At 39.7% G+C, this 25,278-nt stretch overlaps 4 protein-coding genes and 1 pseudogene across 5 annotated transcripts; all 5 read left to right on the forward strand.

Annotated features, from left to right (window-relative positions):
• Positions 1 to 1,044, forward strand: LOC308382371 (olfactory receptor 51I2-like; the record flags this gene model as incomplete). Its single annotated transcript, XM_080860093.1, has 2 exons — positions 1 to 43; positions 212 to 1,044. 2 exons carry the CDS (start codon positions 1 to 3, stop codon positions 1,042 to 1,044), a joined length of 876 nt encoding a protein of 291 aa, XP_080716219.1.
• A 4,710-nt stretch (positions 1,045 to 5,754) lies between these two features.
• Positions 5,755 to 6,690, forward strand: LOC308382438 (olfactory receptor 10J5-like; the record flags this gene model as incomplete). Its single annotated transcript, XM_080860165.1, has 1 exon — positions 5,755 to 6,690. One exon carries the CDS (start codon positions 5,755 to 5,757, stop codon positions 6,688 to 6,690), a length of 936 nt encoding a protein of 311 aa, XP_080716291.1.
• Positions 6,691 to 9,226: 2,536 nt separating this feature from the next.
• On the forward strand, positions 9,227 to 10,196 carry LOC308382315 (olfactory receptor 6N1-like; the record flags this gene model as incomplete). Its single annotated transcript, XM_080860032.1, has 1 exon — positions 9,227 to 10,196. One exon carries the CDS (start codon positions 9,227 to 9,229, stop codon positions 10,145 to 10,147), a length of 921 nt encoding a protein of 306 aa, XP_080716158.1. The 3' UTR covers positions 10,148 to 10,196.
• A 3,728-nt stretch (positions 10,197 to 13,924) lies between these two features.
• LOC308382372 (olfactory receptor 10J5-like) lies at positions 13,925 to 14,866 on the forward strand (the record flags this gene model as incomplete). The annotated part of the gene is made up of 1 exon (XM_080860094.1): positions 13,925 to 14,866. The coding sequence occupies one exon, from the start codon at positions 13,925 to 13,927 to the stop codon at positions 14,864 to 14,866; it is 942 nt and encodes a 313-aa protein (XP_080716220.1).
• A 4,843-nt stretch (positions 14,867 to 19,709) lies between these two features.
• On the forward strand, positions 19,710 to 20,651 carry LOC308382373 (olfactory receptor 6N1-like; annotated as a pseudogene). Its single transcript has one exon. The product of its transcript is annotated as an olfactory receptor 6N1-like (transcript).
• The last annotated feature ends 4,627 nt before the right edge of the window (positions 20,652 to 25,278 follow it).

Here is a 25,278-nt window from a genome sequence, read left to right on the forward strand (position 1 = left end):
ATGTCAGTAAAGATAGACAGCAACGACAACCACAAAAGGTTAGGTGAATTGCTGTCTTACCTGTTAAACCTTCAATCAATGCCTGCATCACTTACAAGAATGATGGAAAATGAAACCCTCTCATCCTATTTTTACTTTACTTTATTCAACAGTCAAGGATTGACTAGATATGTATTTTTTAGCCTGGGACTCGTGTTATATGTATCCATAGTATTTTTGAATACATTTATCATTGCAACCATTATTCTGGACACCTCTCTGCATAAGCCTATGTATATACTTATTTCTTGTCTGTCAGCCAATGCTCTCTATGGCTCATTTGGTCTTTTCCCTCGGCTATTGTTAGACCTGCATTCAGACATTCATACAATATCACATTCTGCATGTTTCATCCAGAGTTTTATAATTTTCACTTATGCATCTTATGAATGTACTCTCCTCACTGCAATGGCCTATGATAGGTACATAGCTATATGTCAACCACTGCAGTATCACAGCATTATGACTTCAAAATCGATTGCTGTCTTAATAGCTGGTGTTTGGATATATCCAATGTTCAGCATTGGTGTAGGTATACTATTGACTTTCAGATTACCTTTATGTGGTAACAAGATAGTGAAATTGTATTGCAGCAACTGGTCAATTGTTCGTCTGTCTTGTGTAAGCACCACCGTTAATAATCTGTATGGAATTTTTGTCGCCGTAACAACAATTTTCATTCCATTCGCATTTATTTTGTTTACATATGTACAAATTCTAATCATTTGTCAAAGAAGCTCTTCAGCTCTTTATAAACAAAAAGCTTTACATACATGCTTGCCTCATATTGTTAGTTTTGCAAACTACTCAATTGCAATGTTTTGTGAAATCACCTTTAGTCGTTACAAACCAGGGGAACTACCTGAAATAGTAGTTATAATTCTGTCCCTTGAATTTCTCATTATTCCCCCCCTGTTAAACCCCCTGGTTTATGGTCTTAATTTTCCTGAAATACGTAGGAAAATGAGTGGTGTTGCATGTGAGAGGACACAGGCTAAAACATAGACTTGTGCTGATATTCAGATTGTCTGTATATCCTGTCATGTATTTTTACCCCACACCTGGATGTCCTTACTTCTTTAAGTTGCAGTGTAACTCGGCAACCAAAACTGTGTTTCTTTTCAAAAAAATGTGTTAAACAAACAACCACAGAAAAAAGAAGCATAATTCAGATCATTGTTCATTAAACTACGTTCATAGATTTTTATAACAGTCTTGCTGTTTTAGTGCAAATCAGGGCTACACTCTCAAATGGTTGTAATGTGAGTAATCTAATCTGTGCTCTTTGTGCTTGTGAGCAAGAATAAAGAACAGCTATGTCAGTATTTATCACCTTGCATTTGTGTTAGCCATGTGTGACCTGGACTTCTAGTGAAAACTTCCTGACTACACTACTTGGGGCCCTACCCAAGACCTGAGACACAGACCCAAAGGAAATTCATACACGCTTGACCTCAAATAAAGGGAACAGAGGCGTGACTACAAGTGCTTTTACAAACTTTTATTACATTAAATTCATGTCAAATAGCATGCAAAACTGCAAAAAAAAAACTGTGAAGGAGACAATAATATATAGTACAGAACCACAGTAAAGAGAATACGTCACACGTCCAATGTCAAGAAGACAGAAAAATGTAAGCGCACTACAAGTCCTCAACACTACTCATACTGAAGGAAAAGGAGAGCCATTGTGCTGCTCTAAAACACTGCCGATCATCAAGCCACTCACATATAGGCCAGCCAGCCAGCGGGTCTAAATGTTTTACTGTCGGATTCTACATCTAGTCTGATCTGACTCTGAATGTCATTGTCGAATAAGGCAACAGTCAGGCAAAAAAGGTGCTTCAAATTGCCTGCCCCTTTTTGGGGCAATTTGGGGCGAAATGGATATCGTATTTCTATATACCATTGTCACTTTTCATAGGTTTCACAGTGTGAATGTTCGCTTCTTGCACTAACACTGAGTTATTTTCTATTTGAGGCCTTATTTTGCTTTTGTAAGCCAATACCTTCAAGATTAATCAATAAATATTGTTGGTTTTGACTTATATGTTGCCCCCTTCTTTATGTTGTTACTGGACGTATCATGTATCCTGTTAAGCTATGTTACATTTTACAACATTTGAGACATGTGGACAATGAAAAAGTGGGATAATTTATTGTGGAGCCACATCATGTTTGCTTATGAAGGCTCCTGGATGCAATTTTTTTCCATAGCTTTCCCCCTTTTACTAGCTACTCTAGCTATGTAAGGAGAGGGGAAATATTCCAGTTGTTTCCATCTAGTGTCCGCCATCTAGTGGACAAAAGTTATTGCTGTATGAGTTAATCAGCTAACAACAAATTAATTCATACTTCAATACGTCTCGCTTAAAGCAGCACAACGGATCAATAGCTATTCGCGAACGGCATGCTAGCAGCTAAAACTAACGAAATCTCTTGAAATGTGCTGACTTTGACATTATGACAAACTAGTTACTCAACGACTGTCCTTACACAGTCAAACATCAAGCAAGTGCAATACAAGACAAAGCAAGACGGCAAATAAGCTACTTACTAGATCTGCAGAAAGTCAACAAGTCAGGGCGGCGGGCTGCGGCAGGCAAAACTACATAACGCAGTTATATGCCTAAGGACCCTTGTATCGCAATGGCACGGAGGCAATTCTCCATATTAAAAGTCATTGTAGCGACCCAATTTTTTTTAAGCTGTTATATTAAGGTTAAACTGCTTATCCTAACCCTAATTCTGAAGTATAATTGTTGCATAATGGGGCTTTAATGTACATACTGAATGGGTCGCCTTAATCATTATAAAAATCCCCCTGATAATTTTTGCAGGAGCCCCCACTGTAAGTGGCACTGTTGTGCACCCTGCTACCCTAATAAAGCTTATGACTAAAACTCCACATGTACCAAACCAGCCAACATAACTAAACATAGCTCATCACAACTAAACACATATAAAATCCCCCAAATCAATAAAACTGGGCTACAGACAGCGCATGTTGTATCGTGAAGGAGGGCCTTTACAGATCAGGGTACTGCATACGGCGCGCGCTGCGGCTGTCTCCAGCCAGTTAGGCACTGTTGTGTATCCCGCCATCCTAACTAAAATCCGCATGCACCATACCAGCCAACCGTAACTAAACATAACAAAACTAAATGCTAACATTCACACACCTAGCCAGGTAGCCTCTCTCGCTCTTTCACCTTTTATATCAGATTGTTAATTAATACTGATAAAATGGCCATATTGCCTACTGTTAATGGACTACCAAAAAGTACCTCCTCAAAAAAGCCACACATTCTGGGGGGAAGCATTGATATTACCCGCCTGCAAAGCCATTGTCAATGTCATGCTAGGCCCATATGCAGTGAAGGAGATTGCTAAAGTTCCCCTCTCAGATAACACCATAGCGAGACGTATTGATGACATGTCTGCTGGGATGACATCGAGAGTGTTGTTTTGGAGAAGATACGCTGCAGTGGGAAATTTGCTTTGCAACTCTATGAGTTGACAGATATAAGTAGCCATGCCCAACTCCTGGCTAACGTGCGCTTTGTGGTTGGAGCTTCTATACGCGATAATGTCCCTTTTTTGCAGGGCAATGCCCGTAATAAAACAGGAGAGGAAATCTTCTCAACCAAATAGGACTTCAGTGGGACAGTTGTGTGGGTGTTTGCACCGACGGAGCTGCAGCCATGGTCGGGCGCATCAAAGGCTTCGTGAGCAGTGAGAGAAAAACCCTGATGTTGTGGTGGTCACCCACTGCTTTCTACACTGAGAGGCACTTGTTGCTAAAACGCTTCCAGCAGAGCTTACCGGTGTGTTGGAAAGAGTCTTGAGCATGGTTAACTACATTTAAGCAAGACCACTTAAAAGCCGCCTGTTTTCAATTTTATGTGAGGAGATGGGAGCAGAACATAGTGCCTTATTGTTCCATACCGAGGTCCGATGGTTATCACAGGGAAAAGTTCTAGTACATACTTGTGCGAGCTTGGCCTTTCAAGATAAACAGCGATTAAGACTAAACATAAAGAACGTCTGCGATCCCTTGATGAGGAATTACATGTGTGCCTCTCATCAATTCCTGCGCGGATACGTTTGTGTGCATCTAAACAGGCCCAGATTTTGCAATAAGTGAGGTCTATGTCATTTCATAATAAATGTATTGGCACGTGGCGGTGTCAAGCTAAAAAGGCACCGGATGCCTAAAAGAGCCCGGGTGATGTAATGTTGACTTTCGAACGACTCTTGAGTGACAGTTGCTATGCCAACGCCAATACGTCACCCGGGTCTTTATTGCTCATAACGCGATTTACTTCAGAGCATATTGCATTGAACTTCGCTACCTGAGACCGGCTTGCTTGTATTTGACCTACAATAAACCAACCAAAACAACCATTTGATGTTTGACTTTGGTAGGAAAGTTGTTGATTCGCTAGTTTAAATAAATCAAATGTATGTATCAAAGTAAGCACATTCCATCAGCTAGCTAGCTCGTGCTAGTGTCTTGTTAGCTTGAAGCTATTCATCTGTTGTTGTGCTTAAATTAAGACACTCCTTAATGTGTTGTGATTTTTAGACATATCTGACGGCACCCACAGTTACATTTGAACAAAACAGGGCATTGTTTGCACAACATTTTACTAAAGAACAACGGGGGATTGCTAGCTTTGATATGCTAGCGGACATTGCTAACTTACAGAATACCATCAGGCAGGTGTAGCTAAAACTTTTTAGTCGCTTAATATTGTGCCTTAACGGACACTTTGTACCCCGACACTTTTTGGCTATCAGTCAGAGAGTCTCAAGAGTTGTTCGAAAGCCATCAGCTACTTTTTAGTCGCTTAATATTGTCGCACAAAAGGAGGAATTGCTATTAGCAATATAGATGCGGGGTACGCGGTGACCGGGTACGTAATGCTAACGTTGGCATAGAAACTGTCACTCAAGAATCAACATTACGTCACCCGGGCTCTTTTAGGCATCCGGTGCCTTCTTAGCTTGACAGTGGCATAGTAGTTCCCATAAATTATGCTGCGCAACGGGTGCACAATGTTCTGTTTGGAAAGTATTAACACTTAACAATGTTCATATACCATGACAGTTGTTGTTCTAATTGCCTGCATTTTGTTCTACAGGTGTGTAGCGGTAATGCAGCCAGTCTAAAATGATCTGTACCTGGGCATAAAGCCCGTGCCATCTTGGCATTAGGATGGTGTTAAGTTTAATAAAATACAACAAATAAAACACACGTTTCCCCTTATTTCTTAGAGTATATTATGCTCAGGCTGAAACGATGTTTGGGTTTGATTTTTATATCATTTCCGGTTGTTGGTGTGCCGTGAGATTTTTTTCTGTGTCTTAAGTGTGCCTTCACGCAAAAAAAGGTTGAAAAACACTGAACTAGAGAACCATAAATAGTTGATTTTGAAAAAAGGTGTTCTTGATTAAAATCGTGCCCATTATCTTTAACTGCACATTTCAAGTGTTATTGCCAGTGTCACTTCTGATGTAAAGAAGAGGAGGGGTTACCTGTTGTGTACACCATCTTACCAGCTACTCCCTAATGCTCCCAAGAAAGAGGCGTTATAAAATACAACACAGATGTCAGTAAAGATAGACAGCAACGACAACCACAAAAGGTTAGGTGAATTGCTGTCTTACCTGTTAAACCTTCAATCAATGCCTGCATCACTTACAAGAATGATGGAAAATGAAACCCTCTCATCCTATTTTTACTTTACTTTATTCAACAGTCAAGGATTGACTAGATATGTATTTTTTAGCCTGGGACTTGTGTTATATGTATCCATAGTATTTTTGAATACATTTATCATTGTAGCCATTATTCTGGACACCTCTCTGCATAAGCCTATGTATATACTTATTTCTTGTCTGTCAGCCAATGCTCTCTATGGCTCATTTGGTCTTTTCCCTCGGCTATTGTTAGACCTGTATTCAGACATTCATACCATATCGCATTCTGCATGTTTCAGCCAGAGTTTTATAATTTTCACTTATGCATCTTTTGAATTTACTCTCCTCACTGCAATGGCCTATGATCGGTACATAGCTATATGTCAACCACTGCAGTATCACAGCATTATGACTTCAAAATGGATTGCTGTCATAATAGCTGGTGTTTGGATATATCCAATGTTCACAATTGGTGTAGGTTTACTATTGACTCTCAGATTACCTTTATGTGGTAGCAAGATAGTGAAATTGTATTGCAGCAACTGGGCAATTGTTCGTCTGTCTTGTGTAAGCACCACAATTAATAATCTGTATGGATTTTTTCTTGCTGCAACAACAATTTTCATTCCATTTGCATTTATTTTGTATACATATGTACAAATTCTAATAATTTGTCAAAGAAGCACGTCAGCTGTTTATAAACAAAAAGCTTTACATACATGCTTGCCTCATATTGTTAGTTTTGTGAACTACTCAATTGCAATGTTTTGTGAAGTCATCTTTAGTCGTTACAAACCAGGGGAACTACCTGAAGTAGTAGTTATAATTCTTTCCCTTGAATTTCTCATTATTCCCCCCCTTTTAAACCCCCTGGTTTATGGTCTTAATTTTCCTGAAATACGTAGGAAAATTAGTCGTGTTGCAAGTAAGGGGACACAGGCGTAGACATACACTTGTGCTGACATTCAAATGTTTTGTATATCATGTATATCAAAGCATTTTATTAATTTTATCTGGCACTTTTTATTTCTCTGTAACTTGCATATTTTTACTAGTTCTCTTTGAAACTGTTTTAAGGGTTTTATGACTTTTATTACTTTTACTATTTCTCTGTAAAACTGTTTTGAGGGTACCATGGCACTGTCGGAAACCATATTGTGGCTCAATATATCACATATTATTCTCAGAGATATTTCCATAACAAATGTTCTAGTCCCCTAGGTGCAGTCACCTTCCTTAAGCCTGTAAAAGAGAGCTAGTGTCTCTCCCGAAGCCCTGAAGTGCGTTCGGTGGAAGAAGACGAAGAGGCCTCTGAAGGAAGGGTATAGAAGGAAGGGTGGCCTTTGGACGGGGAAACATAGCTAGGGAAAATATTTAACAGGGTAGGGCGGAATCTATGGAGCAGCACTATGGTTTCGACTGAGCTAAATACCAGGCAGAAGGGTTTTATTACTTTTATTATGATTTTAATATTTTAAGCCTATCGGAACATCAAGTTCTGATTCGATGTTGACCATTATTTTATTGCTCCTGCTGCTTGCTCTTATTGATTTTATGTAAAGCACTTTGAATTGCAACTCTTGTACGAAATGTGCTATATAAATAAAGTCTTACTTACTTACTTACTTACTTACTATATTTCCCCCACACCTGGATGTCTTTACTTCTTTAAGTTGCAGTGTAACTGGGCAACCAAAACTGTGTTTCTTTGCAAAATAATGTGTTAAAACAAACAACCCAGAGACAAAAGATGCATAATTCAGATCATTGGTCATTAAACTACTTCAGCCGATTTGTATGACAGTCTTGCTGTTTTATTGCAAATCAGGGCAACACTCTAAAATGGTTGTAATATGAGTAATCTAATTTGTGCTCTTTGTGCTTGTGAGCAAGAATGAGGAACAGCTATGTCAGTAATTATCACCTTGCATTTGTGTTAGCCAAGTGTGACCTGGACTTCTAGTGAATACTTACTGACTATACTACTTGGGGCACTACCCAAGACCTGAGACACAGACCCAGAGGAAATGCATATACACTGTGCTTTAACCTCAAATAAAGGGAACAGAGACGTGACTACAAGTGCACAAACTTCTATTACATCAAATTCATGTCAAATAGCATGCAAAACTAATACAAAACTGTAAAGGAGACAATAATATATAGTACAGAACCACGGTAAAGAGTATATGTCACCTCTCCAATGTCAAAATGTAAGTGTACTGCAGGTCCTCAACACCACTCATACTGAAGGAAAAGGAAAGCCACTGTGCCACTCTAAAACACTGCCGATCAGCAGGCCACACACATCTAATATCCCTAATAGAACGGAGAAGGAAGGGGAGGTAAAACACTTGAATCTGCGAGGAGTTGTGTCCCCTGCTTCCTGCTGCCCAGTCCCACCTAACAAACACGTCCAAAGTACACATGGCCTACAATGCATCATACACATATTCAGATTACCAGCCTTACTACCCATTTCTCTGCTAATATGATCACAATCATCCACTTATTCTATTAATTGAAGCCTGGTGAGTACATTACAACCTCTTAATATGTTGTATTACCATTTTATATTTACATATGTATTAGTATACCCAATAAACTGTTCTACTGCCAAAACTTTAAATGCTGCAGTGCAAAAAATGCCCCTCTAGATTTAAGACAAATAATTACATATTTAAGCAGGATTAAGCTTAAAACAAGCAAATTTGGCTGCCAGTGCGTTAAGCAAATTTGGCTTGTTAAGATTTCTTAAAATAAGTAATATTTGCTTGAAATAGGTAAAAATAACCTTACCAAGAAAGCACTAGGTAAGTACAATTTAGCTAGGAACAAGACCAACTAGATTTTTCATCTCAATATAAGAGTAATAACACTAGGTTAGAAAAGCATTTTTTGCAGTGTGGTTGTCTCTATTTCTTTCCACTTTCAGTCTTATATTGTATACCATCTTGATTGTATCGTGTGATGTTGTATCATGTGTATATGTTGATGTTAAGTTTAATAAAATACAACATATAAAACATACGTTTCCCTTATTTTTTAGAGTATATTATGCTCAGGCTGAAACGATGTTTGGGTTTGATTTTTATATCATTTCAGGTTGTTGGTGTGCCGTGAGATTTTTTCTGTGTCTTAAGTGTGCCTTGATGCAAAAAAGGTTTAAAAACACTGAACAAGAGAACCTTAAATAGTTGAATTTGAAAAAAGGTTTTCTTGATTAAAATCGTGCCCTGTATTTTAACTGCATATTTCAAGTGTCATTGCCAGTGTCACTTCTGATGTAAAGTAGAGGAGGGGTTACCTGTTGTGTACACCGTCTTACCAGCTACTCCCTAATGCTCCCAAGAAAGAGGGGTTATAAAATACAACACAGATGTCAGTAAAGATAGACAGCAACGACAACCACAAAAGGTTAGGTGAATTGCTGCCTTACCTGTTAAACCTTCAATCAATGCCTGCATCACTTACAAGAATGATGGAAAATGAAACCCTCTCATCCTATTTTTACTTTACTTTATTCAACAGTCAAGGATTGACTAGATATGTATTTTTTAGCCTGGGACTCATGTTATATGTATCCATAGTATTTTTTAATACATTTATCATTGCAGCAATTATTCTGGACACCTCTCTGCATAAGCCTATGTATATACTTATTTCTTGTCTGTCAGCCAATGCTCTCTATGGCTCATTTGGTCTTTTTCCTCGGCTATTGTTAGACCTGCATTCAGACATCCATACAATATCGCATTCTGCATGTTTCATCCAGATTTTTATAATCAACACTTATGCATCTTATGAATGTACTCTCCTCACTGCAATGGCCTATGATAGGTACATAGCTATATGTCAACCACTGCAGTATCACAGCATTATGACTTCAAAATGGATTGCTGTCATAATAGCTGGTGTTTGGATATATCCAATGTTCACAATTGGTGTAGGTTTACTATTGACTGTCAGATTACCTTTATGTGGTAACAAGATAGTGAAATTGTATTGCATGAACTGGGCAATTGTTCGCCTGTCTTGTGTAAGCACCACAATTAATAATCTGTATGGATTTTTTGTTACCGCAACAACAATTTTCATTCCATTTGCATTTATTTTGTATACATATGTACAAATTCTAATCATTTGTCAAAGAAGTTCTTCAGCTCTTTATAAACAAAAAGCTTTACATACATGCTTGCCTCATATTGTTAGTTTTGCAAACTACTCAATTGCTTTGTTTTGTGAAATCGCCTTTAGTCGTTACAAACCAGAGGAACTACCTGAAATAGTAGTTATAATTCTGTCCCTTGAATTTCTCATTATCCCCCCCCTGTTAAACCCCCTGGTTTATGGTCTTAATTTTCCTGAAATACGTAGGAAAATGAGTGGTGTTGCATGTTAGGGGACACAGGCTAAAACATAGACTTGTGCTGATATTCAGATTGTCTGTATATCCTGTCATGTATTTTTACCCCACACCTGGATGTCCTTACTTCTTTAAGTTGCAGTGTAACTCGGCAACCAAAACTGTGTTTCTTTTTAAAAAAAAATGTGTTAAACAAACAACCACAGAAAAAAGAAGCATAATTCAGATCATTGTTCATTAAACTACTTTTATAGATTTTTATAACAGTCTTCCTGTTTTATTGCAAATCAGGGCTACACTCTCAAATGGTTGTAATGTGAGTAATCTAATCTGTGCTCTTTGTGCTATGTTACATTTTACAACATTTGAGACATGTGGACAATGAAAAAGTGGGATAATTTATTGTGGAGCCACATCATGTTTGCTTATGAAGGCTCCTGGATGCAAGTTTTTTCCATAGCTTTCCCCCTTTTACTAGCTACTCTAGCTATGTAAGGAGAGGGGAAATATTCCAGTTGTGTCCATCTAGTACGGAACCCTGGAGGGGTCATCACAAAATGTTTCACATGTGCAGAGAACGTGCGCTCGTTTTACTACAACGTGCGCTTGTTTTACTACAATGTGCTCTCGTTTTACCATAGTGTGCTCTCGTTTTACTTTATTGTGCGCTCGTTTAACTAAAGTGTGCGCTCGTTTTTCTATAGTGTGCTCTCATTTTACTAAAGTGTGCCCTCGTTTTACTATAGTGTGCTCTCATTATACTAAATTGTGCTCTCATTTAAAGCATTGTAAAACGAGGGAACCATTTATTAAAACGAGGACACTATTTACTAAAACGAGGGAACGATTCGGTACAATGAGAGCATCATTTAGTGTGTGCACGATCTACTTAAACGTGGCCACAATTTGTAAAACGTGCACTCGATATTGTCTTGAGGTGACACATTTAAACATGAGCACGTTACAACAATCCAGGAGATAGTGGAAACCTGTCTAGCGAGATTGATCTGGTCAGGGTATACCATGGTTTGGGCATGGTGTACAAGGATATATCGAGAACTTTAGCCACCCAGCCTGCCATGGTTATGAGTTTGAGCACATTAAAAAGGATGCTGAGAGCGAACCGGCTCCATCGCTGTCCTTCGCTGACTGCTGAGTAGAATAAACCGGGAAAATGTCGGAAATGACAAAAGTGAGCACATTTTATTAAATCGGGGGCTCGATTAAAGGAAAACGTGCTCACGTTTTATTAAATCGAGGGCTCGATTAAAGGAAAACATGCTCACGTTTTATTAAATCGAGAGCTCAATCAAAGGAAAACGTACTCACGAATTATCACGGCCAGAAAAAATATAATTTAAAGTGACCTCTCCTGGGTTCCGTAAGTGTGCGCCATCTAGTGGACACAAAAGTTATTGCTGTATGAGTTAATCAGCTAACAACAAATTCATACTTCAATACGTCTCGCTTAATGTACATACTGAATGGGTCGCCTTAATCATTATAAAAATCCCCCTGATAATTTTTCAGGAGCCCCCACTGTAAGGGGTACTGTTGTGCACCCTGCTACCCTAATAAAGCTTATGACTAAAACTCCACATGTACCAAACCAGCCAACATAACTAAACATAGCTCATCACAACCAGTGGCGGACCAACCATAGAGGCGGAATCAGAAGGCCCCCGACGAGTTGCCCCACCCCTACCAGCAGTGCCCACGGCCACAGACCAGAAGCGCCCACACTATTATCATAGTAAATTATAATAATGTTTAAACAAACAAATAAATAAACAAAATGAAAAAAATAAAAGATCAGAAAGTCTAATTAGTGTGCTTGCCTGAAGGGAAGCACAGTATTGTTGTTGTCAAGTTTTCTTTCTTTATTCTCCCCGTTTTTCTTGCAGCTAACTACGCCTCGCCCGTTCGAGGTACAGGCACCGTTCAAACACTGAAACGTCCGGCCCGATCCGGTGCAACCTGCTATGACTTTTCGTGGCGGTACTCCTTGCCACTCCTTTTTTATTCCTCTTTTTCCATCACCTTTTTTCTCCATAGACTTGCATGGCAGAACTCTGTGCCATTATGACATCGTAATAGGGTCATTAAACTGGCTTGCACCTGTGCTTCACTGACACCTGCGCCAAGGTCTCAAGGCTCCTCTTCTCTCTCTGTCCCTCTCCATTCAACTGTATAACTAGGAATATTAAGAGACACCTTCCATACCAGGGCTCTACTCACTCATGTTTATTCACTCGTGCATACTCACTCATGCATACTCACTCGTGCATACTCACTCATGCATACTCACTCATGTTTACTCACTCATGTTTACTCACTCGTGCATACTCACTCATACATACTCACTCATGTTAACTCACTCATGCACACTCACTCATGCATACTCACTCATGCATACTCACTCATGCATACTCACTCATGTTGACTCACTCATGCATACTCACTCATGCATACTCACTCATGCATACTCACTCATGTTTACTCACTCATGTTTACTCACTCATGCATACTCACTCATGTTTACTCACTCATGCATACTCACTCATGTTTACTCACTCATGCATACTCACTCATGCATACTCACTCATGTTTACTCACTCGTGCATACTCACTCATGTTTACTCACTCATGCATACTCACTCATGCATACTCACTCATGTTTACTCACTCATGCATACTCACTCATGCATACTCACTCATGTTTACTCACTCATGCATACTCACTCATGTTTACTCACTCATGCATACTCACTCATGCATACTCACTAGTGCATAATCACTCATGCATACTCACTCATGCATACTCACTCATGTTTACTCACTCATGCATACTCATTTGTGCATGCTCATCCAGCAGGGAGAGCTGGAGAGCTGACACCTGCCCCAATTCCAAGGCACTTGTTCTCTCGGTCATGGCCGCAACAGAGCAAGCACACTCTCGCAGTTCGTTCACGAAACGCATTCTAGTTAATATTACCGCCGCTCCCCTTTGCACTACAAACAATGGACTGTTTCACCGCTAAAGAAGAATGAAAGTTGAAAGGAAGATGAAGCGAAGTGAGTACTATGTCATTTCATAATAAATGTATTGGCACGTGGCGGCATAGTAGTTCCCATAAATTATGCTGCGCAACTGGTGCACAATGTTCTGTTTGGAAAGTATTAGCGCTTAACAATGTTCATATACCATGACAGTTGTCGTTCTAATTGCCTGCATTTTGTTCTACAGGTGTGTGGCGGTAATGCAGCCGGTCCAAAATGATCTGTACCTGTGCATAAAGCCCGTGGCATCTTAGCATTAGGATGATGTTAAGTTTACTAAAATACAACAAATAAAACACAAGTTTCCCCTTATTTCTTAGAGTATATTATGCTCAGGCTGAAATGATGATTGGGTTTGATTTTTATATCATTTCCGGTTGTTGGTGTGCCGTGAGATTTTTTCTGTGTCTTAAGTGTGCCTTGATGCAAAAAAGGTTGAAAAACACTGAACTAGAGAACCATAAATAGTTGAATTTGAAAAAAGGTATTCTTGATTAAAATCGTGCCCATTATCTTTAACTGCACATTTCAAGTGTTATTACCAGTGTCACTTCTGATGTAAAGGAGAGGAGGGGTTACCTGTTGTGTACACCATCTTACCAGCTACTCCCTAATGCTCCCAAGAAAAAGGGGTTATAAAATACAACACAGATGTCAGTAAAGATAGACAGCAACGACAACCACAAAAGGTTAGGTGAATTACTGTCTTACCTGTTAAACCTTCAATTAATACCTGCATCACTTACAAGAATGATGGAAAATGAAACCCTCTCATCCTATTTTTACTTTACTTTATTCAACAGTCAAGGATTGACTAGATATGTATTTTTTAGCCTGGGACTCGTGTTATATGTATCCATAGTATTTTTGAATACATTTATCATTGCAGCCATTATTCTGGACACCTCTCTGCATAAGCCTATGTATATACTTATTTCTTGTCTGTCAGCCAATGCTCTCTATGGCTCATTTGGTCTTTTCCCTCGGCTATTGTTAGACCTGCATTCAGACATCCATACAATATCGCATTCTGCATGTTTCATCCAGATTTTTATAATTTACACTTATGCATCTTATGAATGTACTCTCCTCACTGCAATGGCCTATGATAGGTACATAGCTATATGTCAACCACTGCAGTATCACAGCATTATGACTTCAAAATGGATTGCTGTCATAATAGCTGGTGTTTGGATATATCCAATGTTCAGCATTGGTGTAGGTGTACTATTGGCTTTCAGACTACCTTTATGTGGTAACAAGATAGTGAAATTGTATTGCAGCAACTGGTCAATTGTTCGTCTGTCTTGTGTAAGCACCACCGTTAATAGTCTGTATGGATTTTTTGTTACCGCAACAACAATTTTCATTCCATTTGCATTTATTTTGTTTACATATGTACAAATTCTAATCATTTGTCAAAGAAACTCTTCAGCTCTTTATAAACAAAAAGCTTTACATACATGCTTGCCTCATATTGTTAGTTTTGCAAACTACTCAATTGCTTTGTTTTGTGAAATCGCCTTTGGTCGTTACAAACCAGGGGAACTACCTGAAATAGTAGTTATAATTCTGTCCCTTGAATTTCTCATTATTCCCCCCCTGTTAAACCCCCTGGTTTATGGTCTTAATTTTCCTGAAATACGTAGGAAAATGAGTGGTGTTGCATGTGAGGGGACACAGGCTAAAACATAGACTTGTGCTGATATTCAGATTGTCTGTATATCCTGTCATGTATTTTTACCCCACACCTGGATGTCCTTACTTCTTTAAGTTGCAGTGTAACTGGGCAACCAAAACTGTGTTTCTTTTAAAGAATAATGTGATAAACAAACAACCACAGAAAAAAAGCTGCATAATTCAGATCATTGTTCATTAAACTACTTTTATAGATTTTTATAACAGTCTTGCTGTTTTATTGCAAATCAGGGCTACACTCTCAAATGGTTGTAATGTGAGTAATCTAATCTGTGCTCTTTGTGCTTGTGAGCAAGAATAAAGAACAGCTATGTCAGTATTTATCACCTTGTATTTGTGTTAGCCATGTGTGACCTGGACTTCTAGTGAATACTTCCTGACTATACTACTTGGGGCCCTACCCAAGACCTGACACAGACCCAAAGGAAATTCATACACGCTTGACCTCAAATAAAGGGAACAGAGGCGTGACTACAAGTGCTTTTACAAACTTTTATTACATTAAATTAATGTCAAATAGCATGCAAAACTGCAAAAAAAAAACTGTGAAGGAGACAATAATATATAGTACAGAACCACAGTAAAGACAATATGTCACACGTCCAATGACAAGAAGACAGAAAAATGTAAGCGCACTACAAGTCCTCAACACCACTCATACTGAAGGAAAAGGAGAGCCATTGTGCCACTCTAAAACACTGCCGATCATCAAGCCACTCACATATAGGCCAGCCATCCAGCGGGCCTAAATGTTTTTCTATCGGATTCTACATCTAGTCTGATCTGACTCTGAATGTCATTGTCGAATAAGGCAACAGTCAGGCAAAAAAGGTGCTTCAAATGGCCCGCCCCTTTTTGGGGCAATTTGGGGCGAAATGGATATCGTATTTCTATATATCATTGTCAATTTTCATAGGTTTCACAGTGTGAATGTTCACTTCTTGCACTAACACTGAGTTATTTTCTATTTGATGCCTTATTTTGCTTTTGTAAGCCAATACCTTCAAGATTAGTCAATAAATATTGTTGGTTTTTACTTATTACTTATATGTTGCCCCCTTCTTTATGTTGTTACTGGACATATCATGTATCCTGTTAAGTTATGTTACATTTTACAACATTTGAGACATGTGGACAATGAAAAAGTGGGATAATTTATTGTGGAGCCACATCATGTTTGTTTAAGAAAGGCTCCTGGATGCAAGTGTTTTCCATAGCTTTCCCCCTTTTACTAGCTACTCTAGCTATGTAAGGAGAGGGGAAATATTCCAGTTGTGTCCATCTAGTGTGCGCCATCTAGTGGACAAAAGTTATTGCTGTATGAGTTAATCAGCTAACAATAAATTCATACTTCAATACGTCTCGCTTAATGTACATACTGAATGGGTCGCCTTAATCATTATAAAAATCCCCCCCCTAATAAAGCTTATGACTAAAACTCCACATTTTCCAAACCAGCCAACATAACTAAACATAGCTCATCACAACTAGACACATATAAAATCCCCCAAATCAATAAAACTAGGCTACAGACAGCGCATGTTGTATCGTGAAGGAGGGCCTTAACGGATCAGGGTACTGCATACGGCGCGTACTGCGGCTGTCTCCAGCCAGTTAGGCACTGTTGTGTATCCCGCCATCCTAACTAAAATCCGCATACACCATACCAGCCAACCGTAACTAAACATAACAAAACTAAATGCTAACATTCACACACCTAGCCAGGTAGCCTCTCTCGCTCTTTCTCCTTTTATATCAGATTGTTAATTAATACTGATAAAATGGCCATATTGCCTACTGTTAATGGACTACCAAAAAGTACCTCCTCAAAAAAGCCACACACTCTGGGGGGAAGCATTGATATTACCCGCCTGCAAAGCCATTGTCAATGTCATGCTAGGCCCAGATGCAGTGAAGGAGATTGCTAAAGTTCCCCTCTCAGATAACACCATAGCGAGACGTATTGATGACATGTCTGCTGGGATGACATCGAGAGTGTTGTTTTGGAGAAGATACGCTGCAGCGGGAAATTTGCTTTGCAACTCTATGAGTTGACAGATATAAGTAGCCATGCCCAACTCCTGGCTAACGTGCGCTTTGTGGTTGGAGCTTCTATGCACGAAAAATTTCCTTTTTTGTGCAAGGCAATGCCCGTAATAAAACAGGGGAGGAAATCTTCTCAACCAAATAGGACTTCAGTGGGACAGTTGTGTGGGTGTTTGCACCGACGGAGCTGCAGCCATGGTCGGGCGCATCAAAGGCTTCGTGAGCAGTGAGAGAAAAACCCTGATGTTGTGGTGGTCACCCACTGCTTTCTACACTGAGAGGCACTTGTTGCTAAAACGCTACCAGCAGAGCTTACCGATGTGTTGGAAAGAGTCTTGAGCATGGTTAACTACATTTAAACAAGACCACTAAAAAGCCGCATGTTTTCAATTTTATGTGAGGAGATGGGAGCTGAACATAGTATTGTTCCATACCGAGGTCCGATGGTTATCACAGGGAAAAGTTCTAGTACATACTTGTGCAAGCTTGGCCTTTCAAGATAAACAGCGATTAAGACTAAACATAAAGAACGTCTGCGATCCCTTGATGAGGAATTACATGTGTGCCTCTCATCAATTCCTGCGCGGATACATCGTTTGTGTGCATCTAAACAGGCCCAGATTTCGCAATAAGTGAGTACTATGTCATTTCATAATAGATAGATGGATAGATAAAACTGTATTGCCACACAACAGTGTTGGTGGTATTCTTTTTCATAGGTAGCTCAGGCCAGTAGGAGGGGAGAGAAGGGGGTATAGGGAAAACAAAAATAAAAAATAAAAAAAATACTCCAGGTCAGCATTGTGAGTTCAGGAGCCTGACAGCAGAGGGAAAGAAGCTGTTTTTGAAGCGTGTCGTTCAAGCTTGCATGGATCTGTAGCGTCTTCCAGAAGGTAAAAGTTAAAAAAGTCATGGCTTGGATGGGAGGAGTCTCTGATAATATTCTTTGCGCGATTTAAGCTACGCTCACCATACAATGAGAGGACTGATGGATGGTCACAACCAATAATGTTGGAGGCTTTGGTCACCACTCTCTCCAGTTTAATTTTTGTGCGACTGTCAGAATGTCCATACCAGACAGTTATTGATGAGGTGATGACACTTTCTATGATGGCTTTATAGAAGAGCACCAAAAGGTGTTTGTTGACATTGAACTTTTTCAGTTGCCTGAGGAAATACAGTCTCTGTTGGGCGTTTTTGATAAGGTGGGTGGTGTTGATATCCCATTTCAAATTTTGGCTGATGTAGGAGCCCAGAAATGTAAAGGACTCAGTAAGGGTTATGGGCTGGTCAAATACATTAACTAAGGCTTTGGTGTTAGGCCTCCTTCTCAAGTCCACAACTATTTCTTTTGTTTTTGAGACGTTAAGATGGAGCTTGTTCTTCCTGCACCAGTCAACGGCCCAATTCACCTCCTTGAAGTACTGAGACTCATCCTAATCTTTGATTGGGCCGATGATGGTGTTGTCATCTGCATATTTGAGCATCTTGACGGAATGGTGGTGAGATCTCAGGTCATTTGTGTAGATGGAGAACAGAAGAGGTGATAGCACACACACCAGTGTTGAGGGTCAGAGTGCATGATGTTGCGTTATTGACTTTGACTGTTTGAGTTCTGTTCCTCAGGAAGTCCAGTATCCAGTGACACAGAGCTATGTCGATGTTCATGGCTTGCAGCCTGGAGAAGAGAATGAGTGGCTGTATTGTGTTGAAGGCTGAGCTAAAGTCAATAAACAGCATGCGTGCATAGGTGTTACTTGACTCCAGATGTTGCAGAGTAGAGTGAAAAGCTAGGTTGATGGCATCTTCTACAGATCTGTTAGCCTGGTAAGCAAACTGATGGGGATCCATCAGCGGTGACACACTGGATTGTAGGTGGGAGAGTACCAAGCGTTCAAACACCTTCATGGCCACTGAAGTGAGGGCCACTGGCCTGAAGTCGTTGAGCTCTGTTGGTTTAGCTGACTTTGGGACCGGGATGATGACAGAGGATTTGAAACACTGTGGGACTGTACACTGTTGCAAAGAGGAGTTGAAAATGTCAGTGAAGACATAAGCCAGTGTCTGAAAACAGCTGGGGGAAGCAGATCTGGTCCTGCTGCTTTCCTAGCCTTTTGATTTTTAAAAAGCAATAATAAATGTATTGGCACGTGGCGGCATAGTAGTTCCCATAAATTATGCTGCTCAACGGGTGCACAATGTTCTGTTTGGAAAGTATTAACACTTAACAATGTTCATATACCATGTCAGTTGTCGTTCTAATTGCCTGCATTTTGTTCTACAGGTGTGTGGCAGGAATGCAGCCAGTCCAAAATGATCTGTACCTGGGCATAAAGCCTGTGCCATCTTGGCATTAGGATGATGTTAAGTTTAATAAAATACAACAAATAAAACACACGTTTCCCTTATTTCTTAGAGTATATTATGCTCAGGCTGAAACGATGTTTGGGTTTGATTTTCATATCATGCAAAAAAGGTTGAAAAACACTGAACTAGAGAACCATAAATAGTTGAATTTGAAAAAAGGTGTTCTTGATTAAAATCGGGCCCTGTATTTTAACTGCATATTTCAAGTGTCATTGCCAGTGTGACTTCTGATGTAAAGAAGAGGAGGGGTTACCTGTTGTGTACACCATCTTACCAGCTACTCCCTAATGCTCCCAAGAAAGAGGGGTTATAAAATACAACACAGATGTCAGTAAAGATAGACAGCAACGACAACCACAAAAGGTTAGGTGAATTGCTGTCTTACCTGTTAAACCTTCAATCAATGCCTGCATCACTTACAAGAATGATGGAAAATGAAACCCTCTCATCCTATTTATACTTTACTTTATTCAACAGTCAAGGATTGACTAGATATGTATTTTTTAGCCTGGGACTCGTGTTATATGTATCCATAGTATTTTTTAATACATTTATCATTGCAGCCATTATTCTAGACACCTCTCTGCATAAGCCTATGTATATACTTATTTCTTGTCTGTCAGCCAATGCTCTCTATGGATCCTTTGGTCTTTTCCCTCGGCTATTGTTAGACCTGCATTCAGACATCCATACAATATCGCATTCTGCATGTTTCATCCAGATTTTTATAATTTACACTTATGCATCTTATGAATGTACTCTCCTCTCTGCAATGGCCTATGATAGGTACATAGCTATATGTCAACCACTGCAGTATCACAGCATTATGACTTCAAAATGGATTGCTGTCATAATAGCTGGTGTTTGGATATATCCAATGTTCACAATTGGTGTAGCATTACTATTGACTGTCAGACTACCTTTATGAGGTAACAAGATAGTGAAATTGTATTGCAGCAACTGGTCAATTGTTCACCTGTCTTGTGTAAGCACCACCGTTAATAATCTGTATGGATTTTTTGTTGCCGCAACAACAATTTTCATTCCATTTGCATTTATTTTGTTTACGTATGTACAAATTCTAATCATTTGTCAAAGAAGCTCTTCAGCTCTTTATAAACAAAATGCTTTACATACATGCTTGCCTCATATTGTTAGTTTTGCAAACTACTCTATTGCTTTGTTTTGTGAACTCACCTTTAGTCGTTACAAACCAGGGACACTACCTGAAATAGTAGTTATAATTCTGTCCCTTGAATTTCTCATTATTCCCCCCCTGTTAAACCCCCTGGTTTATGGTCTTAATTTTCCTGAAATACGTAGGAAAATGAGTGGTGTTGCATGTAAGGGGACACAGGCTAAAACATAGACTTGTGCTGATATTCAGATTGTCTGTATATCCTGTCATGTATTTTTACCCCACACCTGGATGTCCTTACTTCTTTAAGTTGCAGTGTAACTGGGCAACCAAAACTGTGTTTCTTTAAAAAAAAAATGTGTTAAACAAACAACCACAGAGAAAAGCTGCATAATTCAGATCATTGTTCATTAAACTACTTTTATAGATTCTTATAACAATCTTGCTGTTTTATTGCAAATCAGGGCTACACTCTAAAATGGTTGTAATGTGAGTAATCTAATCTGTGCTCTTTGTGCTTGTGAGCAAGAATAAAGAACAGCTATGTCAGTAATTATCACCTTGCATTTGTGTTAGCCATGTGTGACCTGGACTTCTAGTGAAAACTTCCTGACTATACTACTTGGGGCCCTACCCAAGACCTGAGACACGGACCCAAAGGAAATTCATACACACTTGATCTCAAATAAAGGGAACAAAGGCGTGACTACAAGTGCTTTTACAAACTTTTATTACATTAAATTCATGTCAAATAGCATGCAAAACTGCAAAAAAAAAACTGTGAAGGAGACAATAATATATAGTACAGAACCACAGTACAGAGAATATGTCACACGTCCAATGTCAAGAAGACAGAAAACTGTAAGCGCACTACAAGTCCTCAACACCACTCATACTGAAGGAAAAGGAAATCCTCTGTGCTACTCTACAACACTACCGATCATCATGCCACTCACATATAGTCCAGCCAGCCAGCAGGCCTAAATGTTTTTCTATCGGATTCTACATCTAGTCTGATCTGACTCTGAATGTCATTGTCGAATAAGGCAACAGTCAGGCAAAAAAGGTGCTTCAAATGGCCCGCCCCTTTTTGGGGCAATTTGGGGCGAAATGGATATCGTATTTCTACATACCATTGTCACTTTTCATAGGTTTCACAGTGTGAATGTTATTTTCTATTTGATGCCTTATTTTGCAATTTGTAAGCCAATACCTTCGAGATTAGTCAATAAATATTGTTGGTTTTTACTTATATGTTGCCCCCTTCTTTATGTTGTTACTGGACATATCATGTATCCTGTTAAGCTATGTTACATTTTACAACATTTGAGACATGTGGACAATGAAAAAGTGGGATAATTTATTGTGGAGCCACATCATGTTTGTTTAAGAAAGGCTCCTGGATGCAAGTGTTTTCCATAGCTTTCCCCCTTTTACTAGCTACTCTAGCTATGTAAGGAGAGGGGAAATATTCCAGTTGTGTACATCTAGTGTGCGCCATCTAGTGGACAAAAGTTATTGCTGTATGAGTTAATCAGCTAACAACAAATTCATACTTCAATACGTCTCGCTTAATGTACATACTGAATGGGTCGCCTTAATCATTATAAAAATCCCCCTGATAATTTTTTCAGGAGCCCCCACTGTAAGGGGCACTGTTGTGCACCCTCTACCCTAATAAAGCTTATGACTAAAACTCCACATTTTCCAAACCAGCCAACATAACTAAACATAGCTCATCACAACTAGACACATATAAAATCCCCCAAATCAATAAAACTAGGCTACAGACAGCGCATGTTGTATCGTGAAGGAGGGCCTTTACGGATCAGGGTACTGCAAACGGCGCGTGCTGCGGCTGTCTCCAGCAAGTTAGGCACTGTTGTGTATCCCGCCATCCTAACTAAAATCCGCATGCACCATACCAGCCAACCGTAACTAAACATAACAAAACTAAATGCTAACATTCACACACCTAGCCAGGTAGCCTCTCTCGCTCCTACTCCTTTTATATCACATTGTTAATTGTTAATCACACTGCCCATCTGTAAGCACACATCCCATCATGTAGACTGGCCGCCCTCACATGACCCTAGGGCCTTCAACACTTCAATACTTTAATGGGCTCTAAACTTGTATTCCTACTCCGGACACGGTTATCATGAAAATAATCGAATTGTCCTTCTGATTGGTCTCATCATGCCAGTCCTTAAGAGAACTTGCTGCTGTTTCAGCATGCTTTCTTGCACCTGCAAAGGCTGTTTGGACACATTTTTGTTGCTCCCACATCCAATCACTGATGGTACCACCGGCCTGCTTAGGGACCCTCAGCAGACAGATCTTGCTTGCCAGCAGGAGGACTTGATTTGCCACAACCAGAGGCTGCAGCAACTGCCACCAGCACTTACCAAACCAAAACTATCTCCCCATTCTCCCGTGGAGCCTCGGCTTCTCCCGCCACTATGATGGCCATTTAGGGGCCTGCCGAGGTTTCCTCAAAAATTGCAACCTGGCTTTCAAGCTCCAGCCCATCGCCCTCTGCTCCAACGGGTTTCGCGTTGCTTGGGTGATTATCTTGCTCTCAGGCAAGGCTCTGGCATGGCCAACGGCTATTTGGTCAAAGCAGGGCCTTGAATGCTCCAGATTCAGGGCCTTTCATGCATTGATGCTGCAGGTCTTCAACATGGACTGCTCTTAAGCCTCCATGGCCAGTCAGAGGATCGTCTGGAGCCAGGAGACCCTGGTCCAAGGTGACCAGAGGCTGCTGCAGAAGCAGAAGCCAACCGCCAAAAAAAAAAAGAGGAAGAAGAAGAACGGTGCGAATCCACACCAGCGACGCGACCAAATTCCATCGCTTCCATCGCTTTGAGTGGCCGTGGTGTAGCGTGTGGAAATAGCATACAGTCCTACAATTTTCAAACCGTCAAAGACAAAACCAAACAATCTCATTGGCCGCCGCTCCTCATTTGCACAAGTTTCAACATGTTCGAATTTTCATCGGTCGCGTCGCCTAGATCGCTGGTCTACGTCACAATGGACTGGCTGCCGTTGAAATGCATAGGGTTTAGAAATCGCGTAGCTCATATCGCTGGTATGGATTCGCACCGGAAGAATGGTTTGAAGCACGTTCCGGAGCTTCAGTGTCAGCCTGCCACCAATAGATACACCTTTCCAACCATGCCACATTAGGAATGTTTATTTGTCTTCATTCCCATCCGGCACATTGGAGTGGTAGACATGGAAACTAAAGAAATAGCTAAATCTGGAGATGTGTACCAGAATGTAGAGCAATATCTGGAAAGGAGATACAATGACGTGACACAGATCTATACAGATGCATCTAAAGATTCAGAAGGTAAAACGGGTATAGGAGTATATATCCCTGATCATGAAATTTGTATAAAAAATAGAACATCAGATCACTTGTCCATATTTGCAGCTGAAATGATTGCAATTATAATTGCATTACAGTGGATAGAAGAAATCAGGCCCCCTAAGGCAGTTGTTTGTTCTGACTCTCTATCATCTCTCACATCTATTCAAAGTGGAGAATCATCATGCGGCAAACAGAATGGGATAAGGAGGTAAAGGGTAGACACCTGTGCAAAATTCAAAAAGTTATTTCAAATAGTAAATCCAGCTACTCGAACAGACAGGAGGAGGTTTGGTTTACAAGGATGAGAATAGGCCATACTGGTTTAAATAGCAACTTGCAGACAATACATAAACATCAATCCGGAAAATGTGAGATTTGTGCAGTCACAGAAGATGTTGAACATGTTCTTTTATGGTGTTCAAAATTTTCCAGACAAAAAAAGAGGAAAAAGTAAAGAGGGAAGTGGAGAAAGTGAAGAAGGTGTTTTCATTAGACACCTTATTAGGTCAGCCTGGGTCAGAAAACATAACCAGTGCTTTGATTATTTTCATTAAAGAAACAAAATTAGCAGATAGGATTTAAGTTGGTTGTTTTCTGTTGTTTTTCCTTTATTATTACTATAGATATATAATTTTGTATTTTTTTTTATTATCTACATTCTCGACCATTGACAGCCAACATTCATTACAGAAGCAAATTAGCAAATAGGATTTAAGGTTGTTGTTTTCTGTTGTTTTTCCTTTATTATTATTTTGACATCCAATTGATCGCACCTCAAGTCCAGTAGATGGCGGATGTGCACATTGTTTGTAAACTGCCAATGAACACTACAGAAGAAGAAGAAGAAGAAGAAGAAGAAGGAGGCACGTTAGAGGGCTTGACTCAAACCGTCGAAAGTTTAAATCGCTGAAGAAGAATCAATGCTCTCCTGATAAACAAGAGCTGCAAAACAAATCTTCAGCAAGTATTTTAGAATACTTACCGCCTCAATCATCGTTTCCTTCAGTTTGCAGCTTACAAACTACTTGGATATCGTAAACTTGGTCAAACCAGGTAGCTGTTGCTGATGGTCGCTCTCAAGGTCTTCAGCAGGGAAAGTTGTGTTGAGTGTATGACATTTTTTGTCTGAACAGAAAAAACTGACGAGGCGCAGTATTTAATGTAATTGCAAAATTTGTATGTTAAACTCGTAGGCTACATGACATAGCTAATGCAGAAACTGACAGATGAAAAGTTAATACCTCGCAAAACACCCGGTGCCTGAATCAGACTGAATCACGCTGCTTTTCGAGGGAGAGACGGTATGTTAGCGTTAGCGGTTTGCTCGGATGTTCTGATAAAAAGTATTCTTAGTTTGATAGTACTGTGAATAGATTCGCCTTCTTCGTTTTTACGAATGCATGTATGATCTCATTTAATTAGAGAGGTTGTCTTTCGAGGTGTATTGATTTGTGCCTTTTTCCACCTCAGTTACATTGTTTA

This window comes from Sprattus sprattus, assembly GCF_963457725.1.
Source record: "Sprattus sprattus genome assembly, chromosome: 21".
Taxonomy (NCBI): domain Eukaryota; kingdom Metazoa; phylum Chordata; class Actinopteri; order Clupeiformes; family Clupeidae; genus Sprattus; species Sprattus sprattus.